The sequence below is a fragment of the Morus notabilis genome, unplaced genomic scaffold (assembly GCF_000414095.1).
Source record: "Morus notabilis unplaced genomic scaffold, ASM41409v2 Scaffold1315, whole genome shotgun sequence".
Lineage (NCBI taxonomy): Eukaryota > Viridiplantae > Streptophyta > Magnoliopsida > Rosales > Moraceae > Morus > Morus notabilis.
Window position 1 is genome coordinate 105,070 of NW_010361046.1, and position 19,174 is coordinate 124,243.

General features: G+C 34.6%; 4 protein-coding genes across 6 annotated transcripts; 3 read left to right on the top strand and 1 right to left on the bottom strand.

Moving 5' to 3' along the window:
• Positions 1 to 1,098: 1,098 nt before the first annotated feature.
• LOC112091619 (calcineurin B-like protein 3) lies at positions 1,099 to 7,114 on the top strand. Of its 3 annotated transcripts, XM_024165731.1 has the most exons (11): positions 1,099 to 1,252; positions 1,909 to 1,978; positions 2,203 to 2,395; positions 3,235 to 3,389; positions 3,971 to 4,053; positions 4,266 to 4,325; positions 4,776 to 4,884; positions 5,073 to 5,125; positions 5,707 to 5,787; positions 6,337 to 6,449; positions 6,693 to 7,114. In XM_024165731.1, the coding sequence occupies exons 4-11, from the start codon at positions 3,266 to 3,268 to the stop codon at positions 6,748 to 6,750; spliced, it is 681 nt and encodes a 226-aa protein (XP_024021499.1). In that variant the 5' UTR covers positions 1,099 to 1,252; positions 1,909 to 1,978; positions 2,203 to 2,395; positions 3,235 to 3,265; the 3' UTR covers positions 6,751 to 7,114. The 3 variants fall into 3 exon arrangements, with proteins under 3 accessions (XP_024021499.1, XP_024021498.1, XP_024021500.1); XM_024165730.1 differs by lacking the exon at positions 1,909 to 1,978; XM_024165732.1 differs by lacking the exons at positions 1,909 to 1,978; positions 2,203 to 2,395.
• Positions 7,115 to 7,802: 688 nt separating this feature from the next.
• On the top strand, positions 7,803 to 10,617 carry LOC21400928 (DNA-directed RNA polymerases IV and V subunit 4). The gene is made up of 11 exons (XM_024165722.1): positions 7,803 to 7,936; positions 8,174 to 8,269; positions 8,625 to 8,693; positions 8,831 to 8,905; positions 9,059 to 9,139; positions 9,295 to 9,406; positions 9,514 to 9,591; positions 9,755 to 9,788; positions 9,871 to 9,939; positions 10,223 to 10,321; positions 10,414 to 10,617. Exons 2-10 carry the CDS (start codon positions 8,185 to 8,187, stop codon positions 10,310 to 10,312), a joined length of 693 nt encoding a protein of 230 aa, XP_024021490.1. The 5' UTR covers positions 7,803 to 7,936; positions 8,174 to 8,184; the 3' UTR covers positions 10,313 to 10,321; positions 10,414 to 10,617.
• Positions 10,618 to 12,474: 1,857 nt separating this feature from the next.
• Positions 12,475 to 14,739, top strand: LOC21400929 (uncharacterized protein At4g26485). The gene is made up of 3 exons (XM_010098192.2): positions 12,475 to 12,843; positions 12,931 to 13,129; positions 14,252 to 14,739. Exons 1-3 carry the CDS (start codon positions 12,609 to 12,611, stop codon positions 14,526 to 14,528), a joined length of 711 nt encoding a protein of 236 aa, XP_010096494.1. The 5' UTR covers positions 12,475 to 12,608; the 3' UTR covers positions 14,529 to 14,739.
• Positions 14,740 to 15,821: 1,082 nt separating this feature from the next.
• LOC21400930 (glucan endo-1,3-beta-glucosidase 5) lies at positions 15,822 to 19,168 on the bottom strand. Its single transcript, XM_024165714.1, has 2 exons — positions 18,853 to 19,168; positions 15,822 to 17,175 (listed from the first exon to the last, which is right to left on the bottom strand). The coding sequence occupies exons 1-2, from the start codon at positions 19,131 to 19,133 to the stop codon at positions 16,077 to 16,079; spliced, it is 1,380 nt and encodes a 459-aa protein (XP_024021482.1). The 5' UTR covers positions 19,134 to 19,168; the 3' UTR covers positions 15,822 to 16,076.
• Between the last annotated feature and the right edge of the window lie 6 nt (positions 19,169 to 19,174).

The window sequence follows — 19,174 nt, forward strand, 5'->3', positions numbered from 1 at the left end:
AAAATTACATCTCAATTCAAATTAAAAATTTAAATCAATGAACTAAACGAGCTCAATGTATTTAACTGTTTGAAATTTGTTTTACCGAGATGGATTTTGGATAAATATTTGGGCTAGAATGTTTTTTTTTTTTTTAATTTGAGACGCCACGTGTTTTTCAAAAGTAGATTTTATCCAGAAGCGTAGCATTGTTACCGTATCGACTAGTTACTAGTTAGTCCTTATTTTGCACCAATTTTTTAAAATAAAAAAACCTTAAATTACATCAAAATTATAAAATAAAAAAAACAATAGAGTCCAGTAAAGATTTTTGTACATTATTAAAGACTTCTATTCTTACTTCTTTTATATTTTATCAAAATTCTTTTTTTGTTCAAAAAAATTCTTTACTTTTGTTATTTACTAATTAATTAGTTAAATATAAACTCTCTCTTAACATCCAATTATCCAAAAAAGATTTAAAAAAAATACAGAACTGTCTCTTTTTTTTGAATATTTTACACATTTACTTCCAAATTTGTATGATTTTAACAATTTATCTTCTGAATTTTAATTTTAATTAATTACTCTCTCAACTTATAAACTTGTTATAATATACTCAATTTTAATAATAATTATGTTAAATTAGAGTCAAAAAGTACGTTCGACGAAAAATTTTAACATCTCGATTTAAATGTGACATAAATCTTTTAATTTTTTAACTTTTAATCTTTTAAATCTAACAAAAAATTTGAACAAATTTAATAAAATTTGGTAAAATAAGGCATATCGCAATATTTTTACAAATTTAGAGAATTCATTGCTAAAATTAAAAATTTAAGAAACAATTTACTAAATCAAGACAATTGTACTAAAAAAAACCCTTTTTTTCTTCGGTTTTTTTTTTTTTTTGGGGAAGAAATAACTTCACCCTTTATTAACCCTCTTATCTCTCGTGTCGTTGCTGGCGATTTTTGCCCTTTTTTCTGTATTATTTGTATTATCATAAGCATTATTTTTTTGAATAATTATTATGAGCATTATTATTATTTAATCGATCGCAATAATTCATCTGCTTAAAAAGGAATAAATAAAAAATAAGGCGAGAATCTTCGTCGATTAAATATTTCTATTGGCAAAGTTGAAATTTTTGGATAAAAAAAAAAATCAGCAAAACATGTCGGAGAATCTTGGCTCTACCTCATCCCGTTCATCGTCGTTCTTATCATCATCATCATCAGCCTTGCATTTTTCTCTTTGATTTCTCTGTAAGGTACGAAAATTCCGGTAACTTTTCCCTTTTCTCTTTTCATCTTGTTCAAATTTACGATTTTCGTGAGCGTTTGGGTTCAATCTGGAACTTATTTTTGGCTGTCTTTTACGATCTACGTTGGTTCTGAGATTCTCCTTTTAATTTTGGGCTTTGAATGATCGAAAAAGGGGACTAGGTTAATCGACCAGGAGAGGTTGGGTTATGGGATCGGCTTCTATAATGCAAAGTTTGCTAATTTGATTCACGCATGGTTCTCTTGTTTTGTTAATTGACAGAAACTCTGTGCTTTAATCAATGTTATTCTGATATGATTTTATCTTTCTGGTCATTGAACTTGTTAAATTATTTTAAGATTCTGTGTTTTTTCTTTAATTCTTGAATGCGACGACGGAGCTTTTTAAGCGATAATTTGTTAGCTTCCAAATCATGTTCATGGACGATTCACCGGGTGTCTGATTTTGGGGATGGGTTTTGTCTTCCAATTTTATGTGTAACTATTTGTAGTTGGCTTTTTTACTCTGCTTTCGCAATTGCTCGAAGAATTTGGGTGCAATGGTTCACTGGGATTAGAAAAAAATTTCTAGGTTAATCATGAGGAATTTGATGGATGTTGATCATTTGATATTTTGGTTTTGGCCATTAACGCTGTATCACAGGACAACCAATCCCATTGTGACGCTTTCTACCAAGATAGATAGAGAGAGAGAGAGATGCTAATTGTAATAGGTTAGTGTTGAAGAATAAAAGTGTGCTTATATTTTTGTCCGAATTTTGTGGGAGGGTATAATTCCCTGAGCAAAATGTTTCATGAGTTTTTGACTATGTATTAGTTTTATGTTACGTTGCATGCGGTGCTTTTATCTGTAGTTGCTACAGTTTTGTTTTTGCTGTTCAGATGATGGAGTAAAGAAGCTATTCTGATGTTTCTTTTTCTTTTGTTAATCTACAAGGTGACGGAGGAAGTATATTGTTTTCCTTGGTCAGATATTCAAATAGGAGTTTAGGACATTGTTGATACTGCTATTTCTTTTATCAAGAGGGTTTTTGTCGTGCTGCCCGCGGCTGCTATGCATGTTTATTGCTATCTGAAGGAATGGAGAATGTTGGATTTTTAACAGCTGCCATGTATATTTAGACCAAATTGTAAGATATATCCATATATGGATTTTTTTTTTTTTTTGGTATGTAGTGAGGAAAGAAGAACATTAGGCCGTGTTTGGAATTGATCCCGTTTTTGTTTTTCACGTTTTTCGAGAGAAAAAAATGAAAACGTTTCCAAAACGGCGTTTGGCGCAATAAAGACAAAAACGGAAATGAAAATGATTTTTTGGTTTAGTGTAAAATCAGAGAGAAATGAAAAATGACTTTTAGTCATTTTTCATTTTTTGTTTTCATTTTCTCCTCTCTCGAGCAGAGAGAGAGAAGAGAGACATTAATAGGTTTTTTTTACACTGAAAACAATTTCTTAATAAAACTACCAAACGCATTTTTAAAAATGATTTTTGTCTGAGATTGAAAACGTTTTCATTTTCATTTTCATACAAAAAACAAAATCATTTTGGAACGAGTTTCAAACGCTCCCTTAGTTTCGTCAATAGCTTGGATTTGTCATGTTGAATTTGATATTTGCTTGTTTCCACGACATCTTTAGTAAAATCAATAATCACAAAGGGAAGCTGTTGAACTTCATTTATGTCCTTTATTATTGGGTGTACAATGAGCTTCGTGAACTAATAGAAATTTCTGGATTTGCTATGCTTTTACACTCCTATTTCTTTTGTTTTTGTTCTAATTTAAGCTATTCACCATGTTTATAACAGAAGCTGATTGATGAAAGAATAAAATATTCATGTGTATTCTTTTCTAATATCACAAGAATTTTCAGATGTACAATTGTTTATCTGACACAAAACACAGCAAATTAGTTAGTTTCTTTTCACCATAGTTATATGACTTAAGAATTAATTTTCACTTCTGGACAGGTATGGGGTGTTCTGACATCTGGAAAGGATCATGGTTCAGTTCTTAGAAGGAATAAAGCATTTGTGTGTTGCAGTGATTAATTGTTGTGATGCTGATTTGTATAGACACCCAAAGGGTTTGGAAGATCCAGAAGCTTTAGCAGGGGAGACAGTTTGTATAGTACTTTTCTTTTTAACCTTTTAACTTCCAAATGTTAAGAAATATCGAGTGACAGAAGAGTATGTGCCTGAGTGGTTTCCAGTCCAGTCAATGTGGCTCTAAATCTGCATTTCTCTTTCCTTGCCAGTATAGTATTGTTTTCAATTATAATTTAATTCTAGAGAGGATTTTATTTTATTTTTGGCGGGCGACCATTGAAGGGATCAATCTTCTAGCTTCTATGTGAGCCAAAGGAAACATTTTTAGAGCAAAAAAGTTTTTTGTCAGTTATTTGTCCTCTTGGATGATTACGACCTATAATCAGTTTTGTACATGAGGTGTTAATTTGTTACCTCTGTGGCTTTTCTTTTCCTTGCTATGCTTGTTTGAGGACTTATTATCCTCTTTTCTTTTTATAATTCTCAGTATCAATAAAAGATCGTTTCTTGAAAAAAAAAAAAAATGTTTTGGTTTCCTACTTGCTAACCAGAACTTTACACCTGCTTGTGTTATATATAACTTCTTTCTTTGTTTATTTTTCTGACTCAATACTTTTTTACATATCATGGTGCTTGATTTCCCTCGCTACAATTGCAGTTAGTGTAAGTGAAATAGAAGCCTTGTACGAGTTGTTTAAGAAAATTAGCAGCGCAGTAATTGATGATGGACTGATCAATAAGGTAAGATGTGTTATATATAGTATATACGTGGGATCTTTTATCTGTGTTTCCCGAGTGGAAATAGTTTCATTCAAATTTCACCATCACCGTGAGAGTTAACTAATACTCTATTATTTATCCCTGTATCTGTATCAAGATTTTATGTAGCCTGCTACTTTTGGTTTGTTGTCTCACTGGCGTTTGTTATACTGACCTAAGATTTCATGTTTCAGGAGGAATTCCAACTTGCATTGTTCAAGACTAACAAAAAGGAGAGTTTATTTGCAGATCGGGTACTCTTTCTGTGTGTTAAATCTCCCCCCTAAACTGTCTTCAATGCCCACTTTTTGCTGATGCATCTTCATATGTTTTAGTAGACATTAAATGAAAATAGTGTTGCAAGGATCCCATTCCACATGTCTTCTCCACGAGACTGAACTTTTGGTATATCAATCATTGTTCCTTATTTTATGTGCCTTGTGATGTCTTTAAAACATTTGGTCCCTTCGGTAAGATGCATTTACTGAATTCACAACCACTCCAGTTTTGATAATCATCTGGTTGTTTTGGACTTTGCCTTTGGTGTTTCAGTACAATTGACATGCATGTGTTGGTTGACATGTAACCTTCATAAAGGAATCTGTGTGCATTTAGCATGCTCACCCGAGAAAATGCATATACACATCGTGGGTATTCTTTACTAAAACAGTAACGTTTGTTCTCATATGTTGTTTAAAATGTAGGTATTTGACTTGTTTGACACAAAGCATAATGGAATACTAGATTTTGAAGAGTTTGCTCGTGCTCTCTCCGTCTTTCATCCTAATGCATCAATTGATGAAAAAATTGAATGTATGTTATAGCAATTTTGCTGATAAATTTTCTTCTTTTTTTTTTTTTTGTTTTTTTTTGTTTTTACATGCTACGTTTATTTAGTGTGCTGGGACCTGGGAGAAGAGAGGGGTGTGGTTTATTGAACTTGTTCCAAGGAAAATATCTTTATTAATGGTGGAGATCCCTGAGTTTCTCTTTTCTTGCAGTTTCCTTCCAATTGTATGACCTTAAACAGCAAGGGTTCATTGAGAGACAGGAGGTGCTTTTCTTTCTTTTGCTTTTCATTTATTTTTGAGAAATAAACAAGTTTACTTTATTAAGCTTGTAAAATTATATCACAGGTGAAAAAAATGACTTTTACTTATATTTGCAATATAATTATTTTCTGTAAAACCGGTTTTTTGGGTATCTAGGCATGGTGAAGTACGACAGCTTTGTTATTATTCACTGCAAGCACCATTATATGCCTTTTTATTTTTGGTTATTTTTTTTGAAAGCCGCCCATGATTTTTGGCTATAGGAACTTTTTCCTCCGTTAAATGTAAGGATCTAGGATGATCCAGGTCAATTTGAGAACTGAGTAGCTAGGTTAGACCAGCTGGCAGCCAAACCTAACCTTATTGAAATGCAAGTACTGCTTTTGGTTTACTGTTTCGAACTCCTTAAGTTCTCTTTCTTGCAATTAAGACAGCTCGTACAAGTTTAGAAAGTTGATTCATATTCTAATTAAATCGCTTTTGGTCTACATAGATCACTCTTCTTCTTGCAAGTCTATTTTTCAGGCGTATTCATACCAAATTATGTTTTCTTATCATTGACTTTTTTCCGTATTATATTCAGGTAAAGCAAATGGTAGTAGCTACACTTGCTGAATCTGGTATGAATCTATCGGATGATGTTATAGAAAGTATTATAGACAAGGTGATTCCTTTGTCCAATTTATTTAGTTGTGTGTTCTTGATTCCATTTTGGCAATTTTTCAATTTGGGGGTTTTGCATGCATTTGCGTTTAGTTATTGGGTTAGTTGCGGGAATATTATTTATGCAATTTCATTTATGTTTTTCGTTCTTGGATATTTGATTTGAGGAACTAATTATTGGTGAACTTGTGCTCAAGAACCAAATTCGTTGACCGAGTTTCTTGTGTCCCAATTGAATGACATTACTGCGAAGAGACTGAGTGATTGAGGAATTGAGCATGTTCGTGGGGCTGTTTACTTGGAACAGGATTTTTTTAGACATTTGTTCTATTGCTAACCATGCTTAGTGCACAAGTTAGAATTGGCGACTCCTTCCAACAAATAGTGAATCACATGGTCGCAATTTTCATTGTTGGAATTTTGAGCCTTATGTTCACTTTTTTGTACTAATTAGATTCAGCATCTCCTATTAACAAATAGTTATTTGTTTGATAAAGTTCTGATATTCATGCGCACATTATATTTGTCTCAATTTTGGTTATTTTTCCAGACCTTTGAAGAAGCAGATACCAAACATGATGGGAAGATTGACAAGGAAGAATGGCGCAGCCTTGTGTTGCGACATCCCTCCCTTTTGAAGAACATGACTCTCCAATATCTTAAGTGAGTCGATGTTATCATTATTCCATGATTCGTTTATGCGGAAACATACGCTGAGCATCAAATGGCGATCTTGCTTAAATGATTAAGAAGCAAAGCTTAAATTGTTTGGTCTAGTCTGTCCATTAGAAGTAACATGCAGAAGTACATGTGCACAAACATAATGTTTGTTTCGATAAATCATGGAATGTTGTTACTTTTGAGATCTTCTTGGTACTCAACATCAGTTTTGTTTTTCTTGGACAGAGATATCACCACTACATTCCCAAGCTTTGTATTCCACTCACAGGTGGATGATACCTGAATCTCAGGCGCATCAAGTTTGATCGTATATACTGGGGAAGACTTTGCTTCGCCTATTTCCGGATAATTGTCATTTGTGTGCATAAGTTCAAGTTACTTTTGATCATCACTTGTAGATCTCCAATTACTAAAACATTATCTCTCTTTTGTTTTTGGGGATAGAGAGGGCTCTTAGCTTGAAGAACTGGGTTGCGGATGTTTGTTTGTTTGTTAATTTGATTGGGAATAAACGGGAAGATAAATCTGTTTATCTGTTTCATAATTTGCATGCCATTGTATTCTGAGGAATTATGTGTTTTTAACACAGCTTCTTGTGCTGATGAGTCACTGCCACGTCTATCCCAACTTCTCTTTTATCTTTAAAATTTCGTATTATCATTTGGCTTTCTCATTTGATTTTTGTAAAGTTAACTGTACTTTTCCTTTTTCTGCTTCTCATTTATATACACACACATATATATATACAATTATACAAATATATGTGTGTAACAGACTTGCACTGAATTGCTTGGAGTAAAGAAGCATAAGGCTGTGATTTGCATTATTTGCTAAAATGATTTATAGCAGTGTTGTTGAAACATTTGAAAACTCTGGTGTCTTTCTGAATAATATATTTCTTGAACTTGGAAATATAAAGCTCATGGAGAGGTTTGAATTAAAAAAAAAATTAAAATTTTTTTTAAAAAAAAAGCCCAACTGCTATATTTGACAGTTGAGTTTCTGTAAGCAGGTGACGGTGACTGCTGAACAACTGAGTGCAAATTAAGAACGGCATGTACAAAATTATTTCGATTATAAATTAAAAGAGGTTCGTTTGTCGTTTTATGACATTCACTGATACCGTTAAAGGTGCTTTTTCGTCGTTTCATACAGTAGCACAGCCAACGGTTTCCCAAAAATAAATAAAAAAAATAACAAAGCAGAGGGACAACAACGCCACAATGGGGTGTACGTCCCAAGGGCAAACATACGTAATTGCCCTCGATACGAAAGCATGGCTTTCAAAAAGACGTTCTGGGTATTCTCGTCAACTATCGAAAGTGGCAAAATAAGAAGGAATAAAAAAAAAGTTTTTTTTGGGTCAGAGTCTACGCAAAAAAAGCACAGGCGGGTTTAAGCACGCTGAAAAAACCTCCTTCCGGCCTCGAGGCTCTTGATTTTCTCTGCACACTCACTACCAATCCCAGGTACTGTGTCTTCTTTTCGGTTTTCTTTTGATTTGGTGTCGTTTTGTTATTTTCGCTTCTGGGTTTTTCTTCAACTTGGCGCTCTCGGATTTCTGTACAGCGTCTCTGTTTGTGTTGTGGTTGGAGGGTGAGAAAATGGAGCGAGCGTTTATTTGTTAGATTGCGTATCAAAAATGGGTTTTTATTTGTAAGGAATAAGTCACATTGCTTTGGTGTTATTTGTGTTTGGATTGGCAGTTATAGTGGCGATGGGGGATAAAGCCGGAAAAAATTTCACAATGCCCCAGAAGAAGGGTGTAAAGTCTTCCCTCAAATCTAGCTCCGGAAAGGAAGGTTTCAACTTCTCCCCGTTCATAACTTTCATTGCTTAAACATTTTGTGTATTGCATGTTGTTATTCTTCTTTTCTTTTTTTTTTTTTTTTTGGTTTATTGGGAAAAAAATTTAGGCTTTAATTTGAGTCATGGGTTTGTCTTTGCAAAGTTTGATATAGCTGAGAAATGTTATATGTAATGAATGCTTAACATTGTTACAATTTGGTCCTTGCTTTTGGTTGTCATACCAGAAATTGTCTCAGCGTGCATGTTTCATATTTATGTCTTTTTCCTTTGAGGGTTTGGTTTCTTTTTTTGAGAAAAAAAAGGGTAATTTTTTAAGCAATCTTTTTCATGATGCATTATGGATTGTAGGAACCTTGAAGGGGAAGGATGATAGCTCCGCAAAGTCAAAGAAAGGAAGAAAAGTTCAGTTTGATGCAGGTTTTCCTCGCCTTCTTCCCCATTTTGTCATGTTTTCTTTTTATTTTATGAGCTAGTACTTTTTGTTCTAAGGGGATGAAATATACTTATTGGTACTTAATGCCTTCTCTCTAAACGGGGGCTAATCATGTCGGCAGGTGTAGCTGAACCCAAATCGAATTTCTCGTCAAAATATGGTGGGAAAGGCGATACACCAACCGCATTCCCTAAAGGTTCAATGTTTTTCATCTTGTAAATTTCCCTTTGATACTTCTCTACAGTGAATGCTACCGGTTCTCGTTTATAATCTTGATGCTTTGCTTTGTGAATCATGTATCTTGGTTGTTAATTTTGTTTCTTTTCACAAATTGGTGGGGGACAAGCAGGAAAAGGGGACAGGCTTTTTAATAGCGGCAAGAGTTCTGTGCCAAAAACACCACAACCACTGGAGCTGAGAATTGAAGATGGTGAGCAAATATTGTCTTGTCTATATCATGTGTCTTTTTAAGATGTGATGCCATAATAATTTTGCGTGTTTTAGGTTCTAGATGTTTTTGTATCTTTAGAATTGGAAATCTCCTTAGGACTTAAAGGGCTTATTATTCCTTTTCTATATAAGCAGAACTTCCAAAGAATGTTAAATGCCTACTGGCCTGTGAGGCTGCTGAAATATTACAAGGAATCCAGGAGCATATGGTCTTTTTATCTAAGGATCCTACCATTAAAACCCCAGTGTAAGGAAGTTGTCTTTTTTTAGCTGGAAACTTTCAAATTATGCATTTTGTTTTTGGACAGAAGGAATGCATCATATGAAGTGCTAAAATTCTTTGTTTGTTTCTAGATCATTTGACAGAGGACTGCAGTATGCTAAAAGAGGGAGCCATTATACAAATGCCCTGTCCATACGAAAAGTTCTCGAGTATCCTCAATTTATTGTTCGTGATCTACTTGTTATTTATCATGTATACCATTTTTTTATAAAAAAATGATATATCTACTGCAACTATATTATATAGGATCTTTATGTGTTCATTTACAAACAGTATTTATCGTATTTGTTGAATGCTTAACTCGAATTTTAGGACTCTCACCCAATACGGTGTCACGGATGGTGAGGTGACTGTCTGAACCTGAACTATTTGGTACTTGGTTCCCAGAATGTATAGCCGTTATCCTGACTTCAATTTTGTGGCTGCAGATATGCATAATTGCCGATGTTTGTCCAGAAACTGCTGACGAAGTATTTGCTCTAGTCCCATCTTTGAAGGTACTCTTTTGTTAATAAGAAACAAATATTTTTTATTGAAAGCGAGGGTGGAATAATTGAACGTACTTTTACATGCGAGTGTTGCTCATTTCAGTGATTAGTTTATAGCATTTGTTGTTGATAATATTGTTTTGACTCTTAAATTTTTCTATGTAACTGTTTATTAATTGAAATATATCGTTGCTGGCTCAATATCCATGATTAGCTTCTTCTTCTTCTTCATGACTATTTTGTTTCTAAAACATATGAAAATGCTGTTTTATAATCGTTTTTTCTCTTCCAGGCTAACAAAAGCTTGCTCCGTGAACCCGTCAAGAAGGTTTTGCTTGAGCTAGCTAAGCTTAAGCAGCCAACCCCAAACAATAAAATGTAAAGATTCCCGGTAAGATATTCTGATCTAATGCCTTCTGCTCGGATTGATATTTTGCTTCCGTGCAGTATTCCTTATTTGTTGGTTTGTCATTCGTGTCAAAGGTACATTGAGGACGAAGGAGACGAAGATATGGAGGGTTCTTATGGTGAAGACTTGCATGGAAGACAGTCATTTTCGCCGCAATTGAAATTTGTACAACCTTTTTCTGTCTTCTGTTTTTGTTCCCCCGGGAATTGAAGATGCTATGTAAATGAATCCTTGCAACTCATTTGGCAGCTTATTTATTAGAATTAAATTCTCGGACAGGGAAGAAGGCCAAAGTTTACTAGTCCATGGAGAGGACTTCTTCTCCTCTTTTTTTTTTTTTTGTTTCTTTTTTTGTTTTTCCTTGGTGATAGCACTGGATGACTTTAACTTGTTCATTCCGATTACTTGATGAGACGGAAAATTCCTAACTTGTGCTACACACGCTAGGTTTAAGAAAACAAAATTGCGATCCTTGTCTCAGGCAAAACCCAAATTTTTTGTTTTTTTAAGAAAAATTGGTGGGGTACAAAAAGAAACTTCACCTGTTCTAAAGTTCTTATTTATTATTTATTTTCATTTTTTACTCTAGGCTCTCTTTTTTTTTTTTCTTGTTTAGTGCACCTCCTTTAGGCTTGCGACACCATTCTCAGGATTAAGATGTAAGCAAAGACATCGTTCGTTTATCTAATTTGAGTTTTTAATTTAAATTGAGATGTGATATTTTTTGAGAGCTTTTAACTGTAGTAGAAAATGTTAAATGTGATATTTTTTGAGAGTTTTTAACTATAAAAATCTAAAACTAAAAACTCAAATCGGTGAAATGAACGAGGCCAAAGCATGCATGTTTAGCCATTCATTACGTATGTCTGCAAGGAAGGAAAGATATTTTTACGATTAGATAGCCTAGCGTATTAGTAATGGGACGTTTGATTTATAGATTTAGAATCATAATTTATGATTATGATTTTTGTGAGAAAAAAACACTGTAGAAAATTAAAAATTATGATTCAGAATAAAAAATGAACTCTTGAAATAAACATTCCATAAGGCTCTGTTTTAAAGTGGCATATTGGCATTGAGTTTTTTCGGTTCTAAGAGGCACTTGGTGATTTGATTTCCGACAAACACCAAAATTTTTCATTAAATTAACAAGCAATCTCATACATGAGTGAACAAAGCAATAGTCGTGACCTACTAAGAAAATCAAAAGAGAAGAAAGGGAGATAAAAGTGACTTAATAAGAAAGTTTTATTAGCAAAATAATTTTTTGAAAGTTTTTATTTGTGAAATAACTACAAAATGATGAGTAAGGGTATTTTATGTAAGGGTGGTAATTCGTGTCACGTGACGTGTTTTGATCGTTTTTTTTTTAAATTTACAATCAATCCGAACGCAACTTGTGACGCGAAATTTTTTAAAAACCGCAACACGAACACGACATGACCATTTTACGAGTTGACATGATAAAACACGAAAATGACCTGTGAACCTGAATTGACAAGAAAATTATATACTTTTCTTTAGGTTTTTTTACATATTAGAAATAACTTAAAATTCATAACACACTAAAATACAATAACTTCCATCAAAATTAAGCAAATAATAGTATAAAATTTTGAGTATAACTATCATGATATCACAAGTTCATAATAAAATGTAAAATGTGTAATGAGAAATATATATATATATATATTTAGTTTTTTACGAGTTTTGTGCTATGTTCGGGTTACGTGGGTCTAAGTCGAAATTGACCCGTGTTTTTTGTGTCAATTTCAAGTCGATCAAATTCTGACTCGAACTTTTTTTTTCAATCTTAATTCATAAAATTCGTATCGTTTTTAAATCGTGTTATCGTATTATAACTCATAATAGCCTTAATTTTTTTTTTTTTGTAAATAACGACCTGATAGTTGTTCTTTGTAAAAATAATGAAAATCATTGGGTGATGGGAAGTCACTGTGTCAAATTTTTGTCAAAAGGGGAGTTAAACCGAAGAAGTCAAAAGCTAAGACGTAGGAAAATGTTGCGACGTAGTTGAGTCAGTGGTTGATTGCATTTGCGATACATATACAAACCCAAAACACAAACTATAATGTATACAATACAGACAAACCGAAAAAAAATACGAATAATAATTATATAGATTTGACGTCTCTTGACTGCTTTTTTATGCTTTCGCGTGAAAGAAATTATAAAAGAAAGAAAAGAGGCATTTGAGAGGACAACCATTAGTCCCGAAAAGCTTTCTTCAGGCTTAGTGGTGGGAACAATGAGAAATGGAGCGTACGAAGAATCCAAAGGAACTAGACCAGAAGAAGAAGAAGACGACGACGAAGAAGAAGAAGAATATGCCAGTAGTACGGACGAGGAAAAATGGAGAAAGCACTATTCTTCGAAGCAAAGAATCCTCTTGATCGGCGATGGCGACTTCTCCTTCTCCCTAAGCTTGGCCAGAACCTTCGGCTCTGCTCGAAACATGGTCGCCACTTCCCTCGATACTCTCGGTAAATATCTTAAATTTTCTAAAATTTGATTAATTGGTAACAATTTTCATCAAAACTAACACACACACACACACACATATATTGCAGAGAAGATAGGGAAGAAGTACGGAAACGGAATAAGGAACGTGATGGAGCTGGAAGATAGAGGGTGTTTGGTGTGTACGGAAGTGGACGCAAGGCAGATGAGCCAACACTTCTTCCTCAAAACTCAGAGGTTCAACAGGATCGTCTACAACTTCCCTCACGTTGGCTTTTACTACCCTGAAGATAGTTGTTGCCAGATCCAGTTAAGTCTAATTAAAATTAAAAATAATTACTGGTCTTTGTCTTTTGCTTTTGCTTCTTTTTTTTTTTTCTCTCTTTCTTTTTCTTTAAGGTCTTTGTAGGTTTATGCAATCGCTTCATGTGTGCTAGGTTTTGAATTATATCCAAACTTTTTGTTGCCATGTAGATACAATAAAAGAAAATTGTCATGATCGCTTTGCCAATAGTGATAAATAGCTTAAATCGTACTAAAATTGAGTTGTTAACGGGACGTTTGATTCATGAGTTCAGAACTATGATTCACGATTCTGATTTTTAAAATTTAAATTTTTTGTGAGAGAAAGATTCTGATTTTTAAAATTTAAATTTTTTGTGAGAGAAAAACACTATAGAGAATCAAGAACCATGATTCAGAACCAGAGGCGAATTCTTAAAACAAACATCCCATAAGCGATTGTATTGTATCTCCAGTCAAGTCTACAAAACTGAAATTAGTTGGTCTTTTTTTGTGTTTTGCTGTTTTTTTTTCCCTCTTTTCTTTCACTTTTTTATTTTTGTAGGTTTATGCAATATCCAAATTGATGGTGTCATATAAATACTAATAGAACATTGATCGCCATGTGTATCAGTAAAAGAGAATTGTCAAAGTTAAAAAAATCGTACTAATATTGAGTCAGTACGCGATTTATTTCTTAGTAACACTTTGATATATTGAAGAAAAATGGGGGTGGAATTATAGTATGGTGAGAAGAGAAATTACTTATGTCTATTGATGAAGTTTACGCGGTGGAAATAAAAGAGTAACAAGCTTTTGAGTTAAAAATTATGAATTTTCATAGAGTACATAATTTATAGCTCTTTTGTAGTTTGAATCCTTTGTTTTTCTGCCAATGCCCTTAATAAAAGTTGAAATGAAATATATGTAAATGACACAATTACAATTATCAAGCCCAAATTTTTAGTAGACACTGGTGAAGAAATTCAGCTAATATTATTCAGCAGACTATACAAATTTGAGTTTTCAATTCGTTGTTCAAGTTTACTAGTTACCATTTTGTCTTTGTGAAGACGGTGGTGATGATACAAGTTTCTTGGTTGGTATTCGGAAGTGTTATTATAAGTGGTTGTGGTGGTGCTGAAACAGGATGAACAAGACATTGGTGAAGGAATTTCTGAAGAATGCAAAAAAGCTGTTGAACAAAGAGGACGGTGAGATTCACATAACGCACAAGGAGGGTGAACCTTACAACAAATGGAATCTAGAGAAGAAGGCAAAGAAGATAGGGCTGTTTTTGCATGAAATCGTTCGGTTTCGCAAGGATGACTACCCGGGCTACGACAACAAAAGAGCTCATGGTGGTAATGCTGATGCCCCCTTTCACCTTGGGCAGTGTAGTACTTACAAATTTAGGCCAAGTTAAGAATGCACCACATCTCTATGTAGTTTGCTTAAGTATATTGGCAAATAGATCATACTTGATCAAAAAGGTTGGACCTTAAGAGGCAATTCCAATACTCTATCCATCTTCTGTACTAGGTGGAACTGGAATGTATGTATTTAATGAACTCCATGAGGGCTTTGCTAATGTTTTCAATGGAAAATTTTAAGTACTAACTTATCACTTTTGGGTACTCTAAACTTCAACCTTCTTGTTTTCCTTTTCTTGTTGGGCGGTGTCATACTTGCTATTATAGCTAACTGCATTCTGTATTCAGTTTCATGTCGGACGGTTAATTAGCTTTTGAATTATCGAGTACATTTTCCTTAGAAATAGTTGCTATATCTTCCTGCTTTGAAAGTTTGTTTCTGTGACTCGTCGCTTGTTGAAAAGACAAATTTGACATGGATTGTAGAGTTGATAAAATAAGGAAAAACAAATAGGTTAATAAATAAATAAAGCAGGTTTATTGGTTGGCAATTGAAATTCTTCCGGGCTGGAAAAAAACTATTTTATGTATTCCTTCAAGATGAGCGTGGAACTTCACTTATGATTTGTATATAACTCTGTTCTTAAAATTGGCTGTTCTGACACAATTTTAACTCTACACAGGCATGCCAAAATTTCATCGATTATAACCCTTCTTTTCGAGTGTTTTAATTGTAAAGAGAATAGTTTCAAATTTACCCCAGTGTGATTGCCGCATAATGTTTTTTGTCCATGACTAGAGGAAATTTGAGTATTTTTGGCTGAGGGATCGACGGCGTGAGAGCAGAAAAGATCGGAGTAGCATTCTATATTTATTATTTGACACGTAAATTCTTCACAAATTTTTATTAAAATGAGATAGTGGACGTTAGTATAGCATCATTTCTCAACTACATAAACACTATTCATTAAACAACGTTGGACGTTACACAGAAAACCAAGTTTTCAAAGGAAAAGGATCCATCATTTTTCCTAAACGACAACAGACTTCATTAGGATTTAAGAAGCGACACGTTGTTTCATCGTTGTGTAAAAATGCTGCACCAGTTATTTCTACATGTTTCTCTTGAACATCTCCCTTTTCCTCTACCGTTTCCAAAAATCAACTTCCGTCTGTCTCATAAGATCCTTTTTGTATTTCAATTTTTTTTAAATGTGTATTCCAATTTACTGTTTCTATAAAATATAAAAAGCAACTTTGAATAGGCTTTTGGCCTTTGCTATGCTGAGATGCCACAAAAGCACTTAGATCCACCGTACTGCAATTTGCATTGGTGGTGTCAACTGTGAATATCAACCTAAATTAAGCAAAAGGAGTTCTCTGACATGTAGGTATACATCAGCATAATGCAAGTAAAAGTAGAAGTGAATTTAACAATCCTTATAAGTAAAGTACGTCCGTTACATGATACAATTCACTAAAGCATACTCCTACACTCGTCTGGTTTAATTAATCATAGAATAAATAAGTATAATCATCTATCACCTATACTTGCTTCAGAAGATGGGACACGGAAAAACCCACTTAAGAAACTTCTTTCTTCACACTAAAAATACCCCAATTCCCAATGAAAGTAAGAACCAAAAAATAACCCACCTGCTATAAGGATGAGAACTAGATGAAGTCTCACTGACACCAACAAGAAACCTACACTCCCCAACAGAAGGATCTAAGAAAGTGACCATCCCAAGCCCATTGAAATTGCAACTCCGTACATTCTGATTTTGCAGCTGATAGTAGCTGTTGAATGCATATGAAATATTTCCCTTTGCTCCAATTCCATTACACGACCCTCCATAGTTGAGAGTTGTGCAATCTGCCATGCCACAGGCAAGCTGCATATGGTTTTCGACATTTGACAAGTCCCTAGATGGGTTTGCCACACACCATCTAGATGGAAAATACTGAACATCCCTTGCGTTTTTCAATAGCCTATTGCCCAAACCAAGGTTCAACGGATATTTAGCCTGACCATCAAAGGAAAAAATCCCCCAGTGTCTTTCAAAGTTTCCAGGAAGAATGCTCTTTGCGCCTTCATCGAGTAAACTGAAAAGATAAATATCCGCAGGAGGGACGCCTGGCCTTAAGGGGGTTCCTTTGTTACCCAAAACACGATTTATGAGACCTTGGTTGAATGCCCTTGCAGCTGTGAGATTTGCGCCAATGGCTCCATCTGTAGGCCAACCCACCTCCCCAATAACAATGGGCATCTGACCATATCCAAGTTTAGTGAGGGCTGCAACAAGAGTGTCTAAATTCCCATCAAATGCATTTGTGTAAACATTGGCCCCATCTGTAACAGCATGGGTAGTTCCATCAAAGAATGCATAGTCTTGAGGGAAATCTGAGTTCCCGTATAGGCTCAGAAATGGGTAAATATTGACTACAAATGGAGACCCATTTGAGTTGAGAAATGAAACAATTTGAGTCATAATTTGCATAAGTTCAGGTCGAAATGCGCCTTGAGAAGGAAGAGACGACTCATAAGCATCAGCATTACAAGGGACAACTAACTTTATGTAGCTAGCAAGATTCACCCTGGCCAAGGACTGTTGTAGATTTAGAAGCGCAGGCACGACATAGGACTGAAATTGACCGGAGTAACTCGTAAGGAAGGGCTCATTTCCTACTGCAATATACCTGTCATTAGAAGGTAAAAGTCATTAAAGAAGAATTCCTGTTAAATGCCAAGAGAACTAGCATATATCACATCTTTAGATAGAATCGCCAGAAACAAAACTAATAACAAACTCAAAGTTAACATTAGCGTTGTTGTAAGGAAGTTTGCAACACTCTTTCCTAAAATAACCAATTCCACATGAAGCTTATTCGTGTCGCTAAACCTCTCATGCGGCTCTGATATAGCACCTCCTATGTGCTTCTCTTCATATGTCACTATATCAATGCGTTCAAATTCCTAATCAACCTGGATCATTAATCATTAATCGTTTAGTATCAAGCTCAGGTCAAGAAGACCTTTTCTGGTGGTGGTGGATAAAATTTCGATGAGAGACAGAGGACAAGAATAAGTAGAGACAACTACGTATATTATGACACGGCCATTTTTACTAATTACTATTATATTAGACACAAAGGAAGAGTCTCTCTTGACCTAATGACGAGGCGGGGGATTCTTCATATGCTATCAAGGATCAAGTTTATAATGCTAAGAAAGGATCAAGTTTAATCACGAAAACTTGGTTTAGACTTAATGCTAAGAAAGTTGACCCTGCAGACCTACTGTTATCAAGGATCAAGTTTATGGATTTGTCTATGGTCCTTTCTTTTCTTGTTAACTCCCAAAAAGGTGCACGTTATCACCAAATTTACATCTACCTTGAAAACATCTTTAACAACAAAATTTCTACCTGGGAGAATTCTTTGGTACCATATGATAAAATAACCTACTTGTAGTAGAACAAAAGTTTATAACCGTAGGATCCTCATTAAGTTCCATTAAATGTTTACTTTTTTACTACTGTAAAAAGCTCTCACATAAAGTCACATCTAAACTCGAATTAAAAACTCGAATCAACGAACTAAACGGGCCCTATAAAAAGATTATTCGCATCTATGCCCCCTTAACTATACACGAGTTCACATCTTTTCCCCGGAACTTTTCAAACTCCCACTTCACTACTCTAAACTCTAACCTTGGTTAGGACGCATGTGACCACATCTGAGACTCAACGCGTTAGATCAAGAATACTTATTTAATAACAAAATTTCTACTTTCAAGAATTCATTGGTAAGTTACGAAAAAAGAAACACCTTAGGACAGTTTTAAACCATTAGATTATCATCAAAATTCGTTAAATTGTCAATATTTTTTTTTAATTTAATATAATCCTGACGTAATCTGATGCTTTAAAACTGTCTTGTAGTGAAGTATTTTTCATATCCTAGTACCCAGAATTTTCTTCTACTTATAAAGAATCCCGCCACTTCCGCAAATTAAAGTTCAATAACTCTTGTGTGTTTCCAGATATCTAGCTACTCTTTCGGAAGTTTCAACTCTTTTTGCGTATTCCTTTCGTTCTCCTAGCTCATAAGTTAAAAAATCAGAGATCCAAATTGAGAAGAACACACGTACACTCTAAGAGAAAAGGTTTCACTTTTTACGCATAACTCCGGGCAAATCTATACGAATGCAAAAATCGTAGCACAAAACTATTAACAATATGCACCAACAGTTAAAAAAAACCATGACTTTCCATTTCCGAAACGCATCAAACAAACACCCAAACATGAAAAGAAAGAGACAGAAAAACAGAAAGAAGGAAACTTCCTCAAGAGATAGAAACAAGAAAAACAGACCTGATATCAACACCGCCTTTACCCATGTAAGCAGTGACATTCTGTCGGACCCACGAGTCAGAAGCGGCGGCGGAGGAGCTCAACGAAGCCAGCATCTCGTTTGGGACCCCAACCATAACCTGAATCCCACTCCCTATTAGAGCCCTGAGAACGACAGGGTCCGTATCAAAGATCTTCACTTTGGATATCTTGTTATCTTTCAGAAGATCCACCACCGTCGATGGCTTCAGCCTGTGTAACGAGATGGTGCCCCAGTTCACCCCCACCGCCGACTCCGCCATTGGAGCCGACGAACTCCAGAGGCCAACGGCACAAAGCAGGA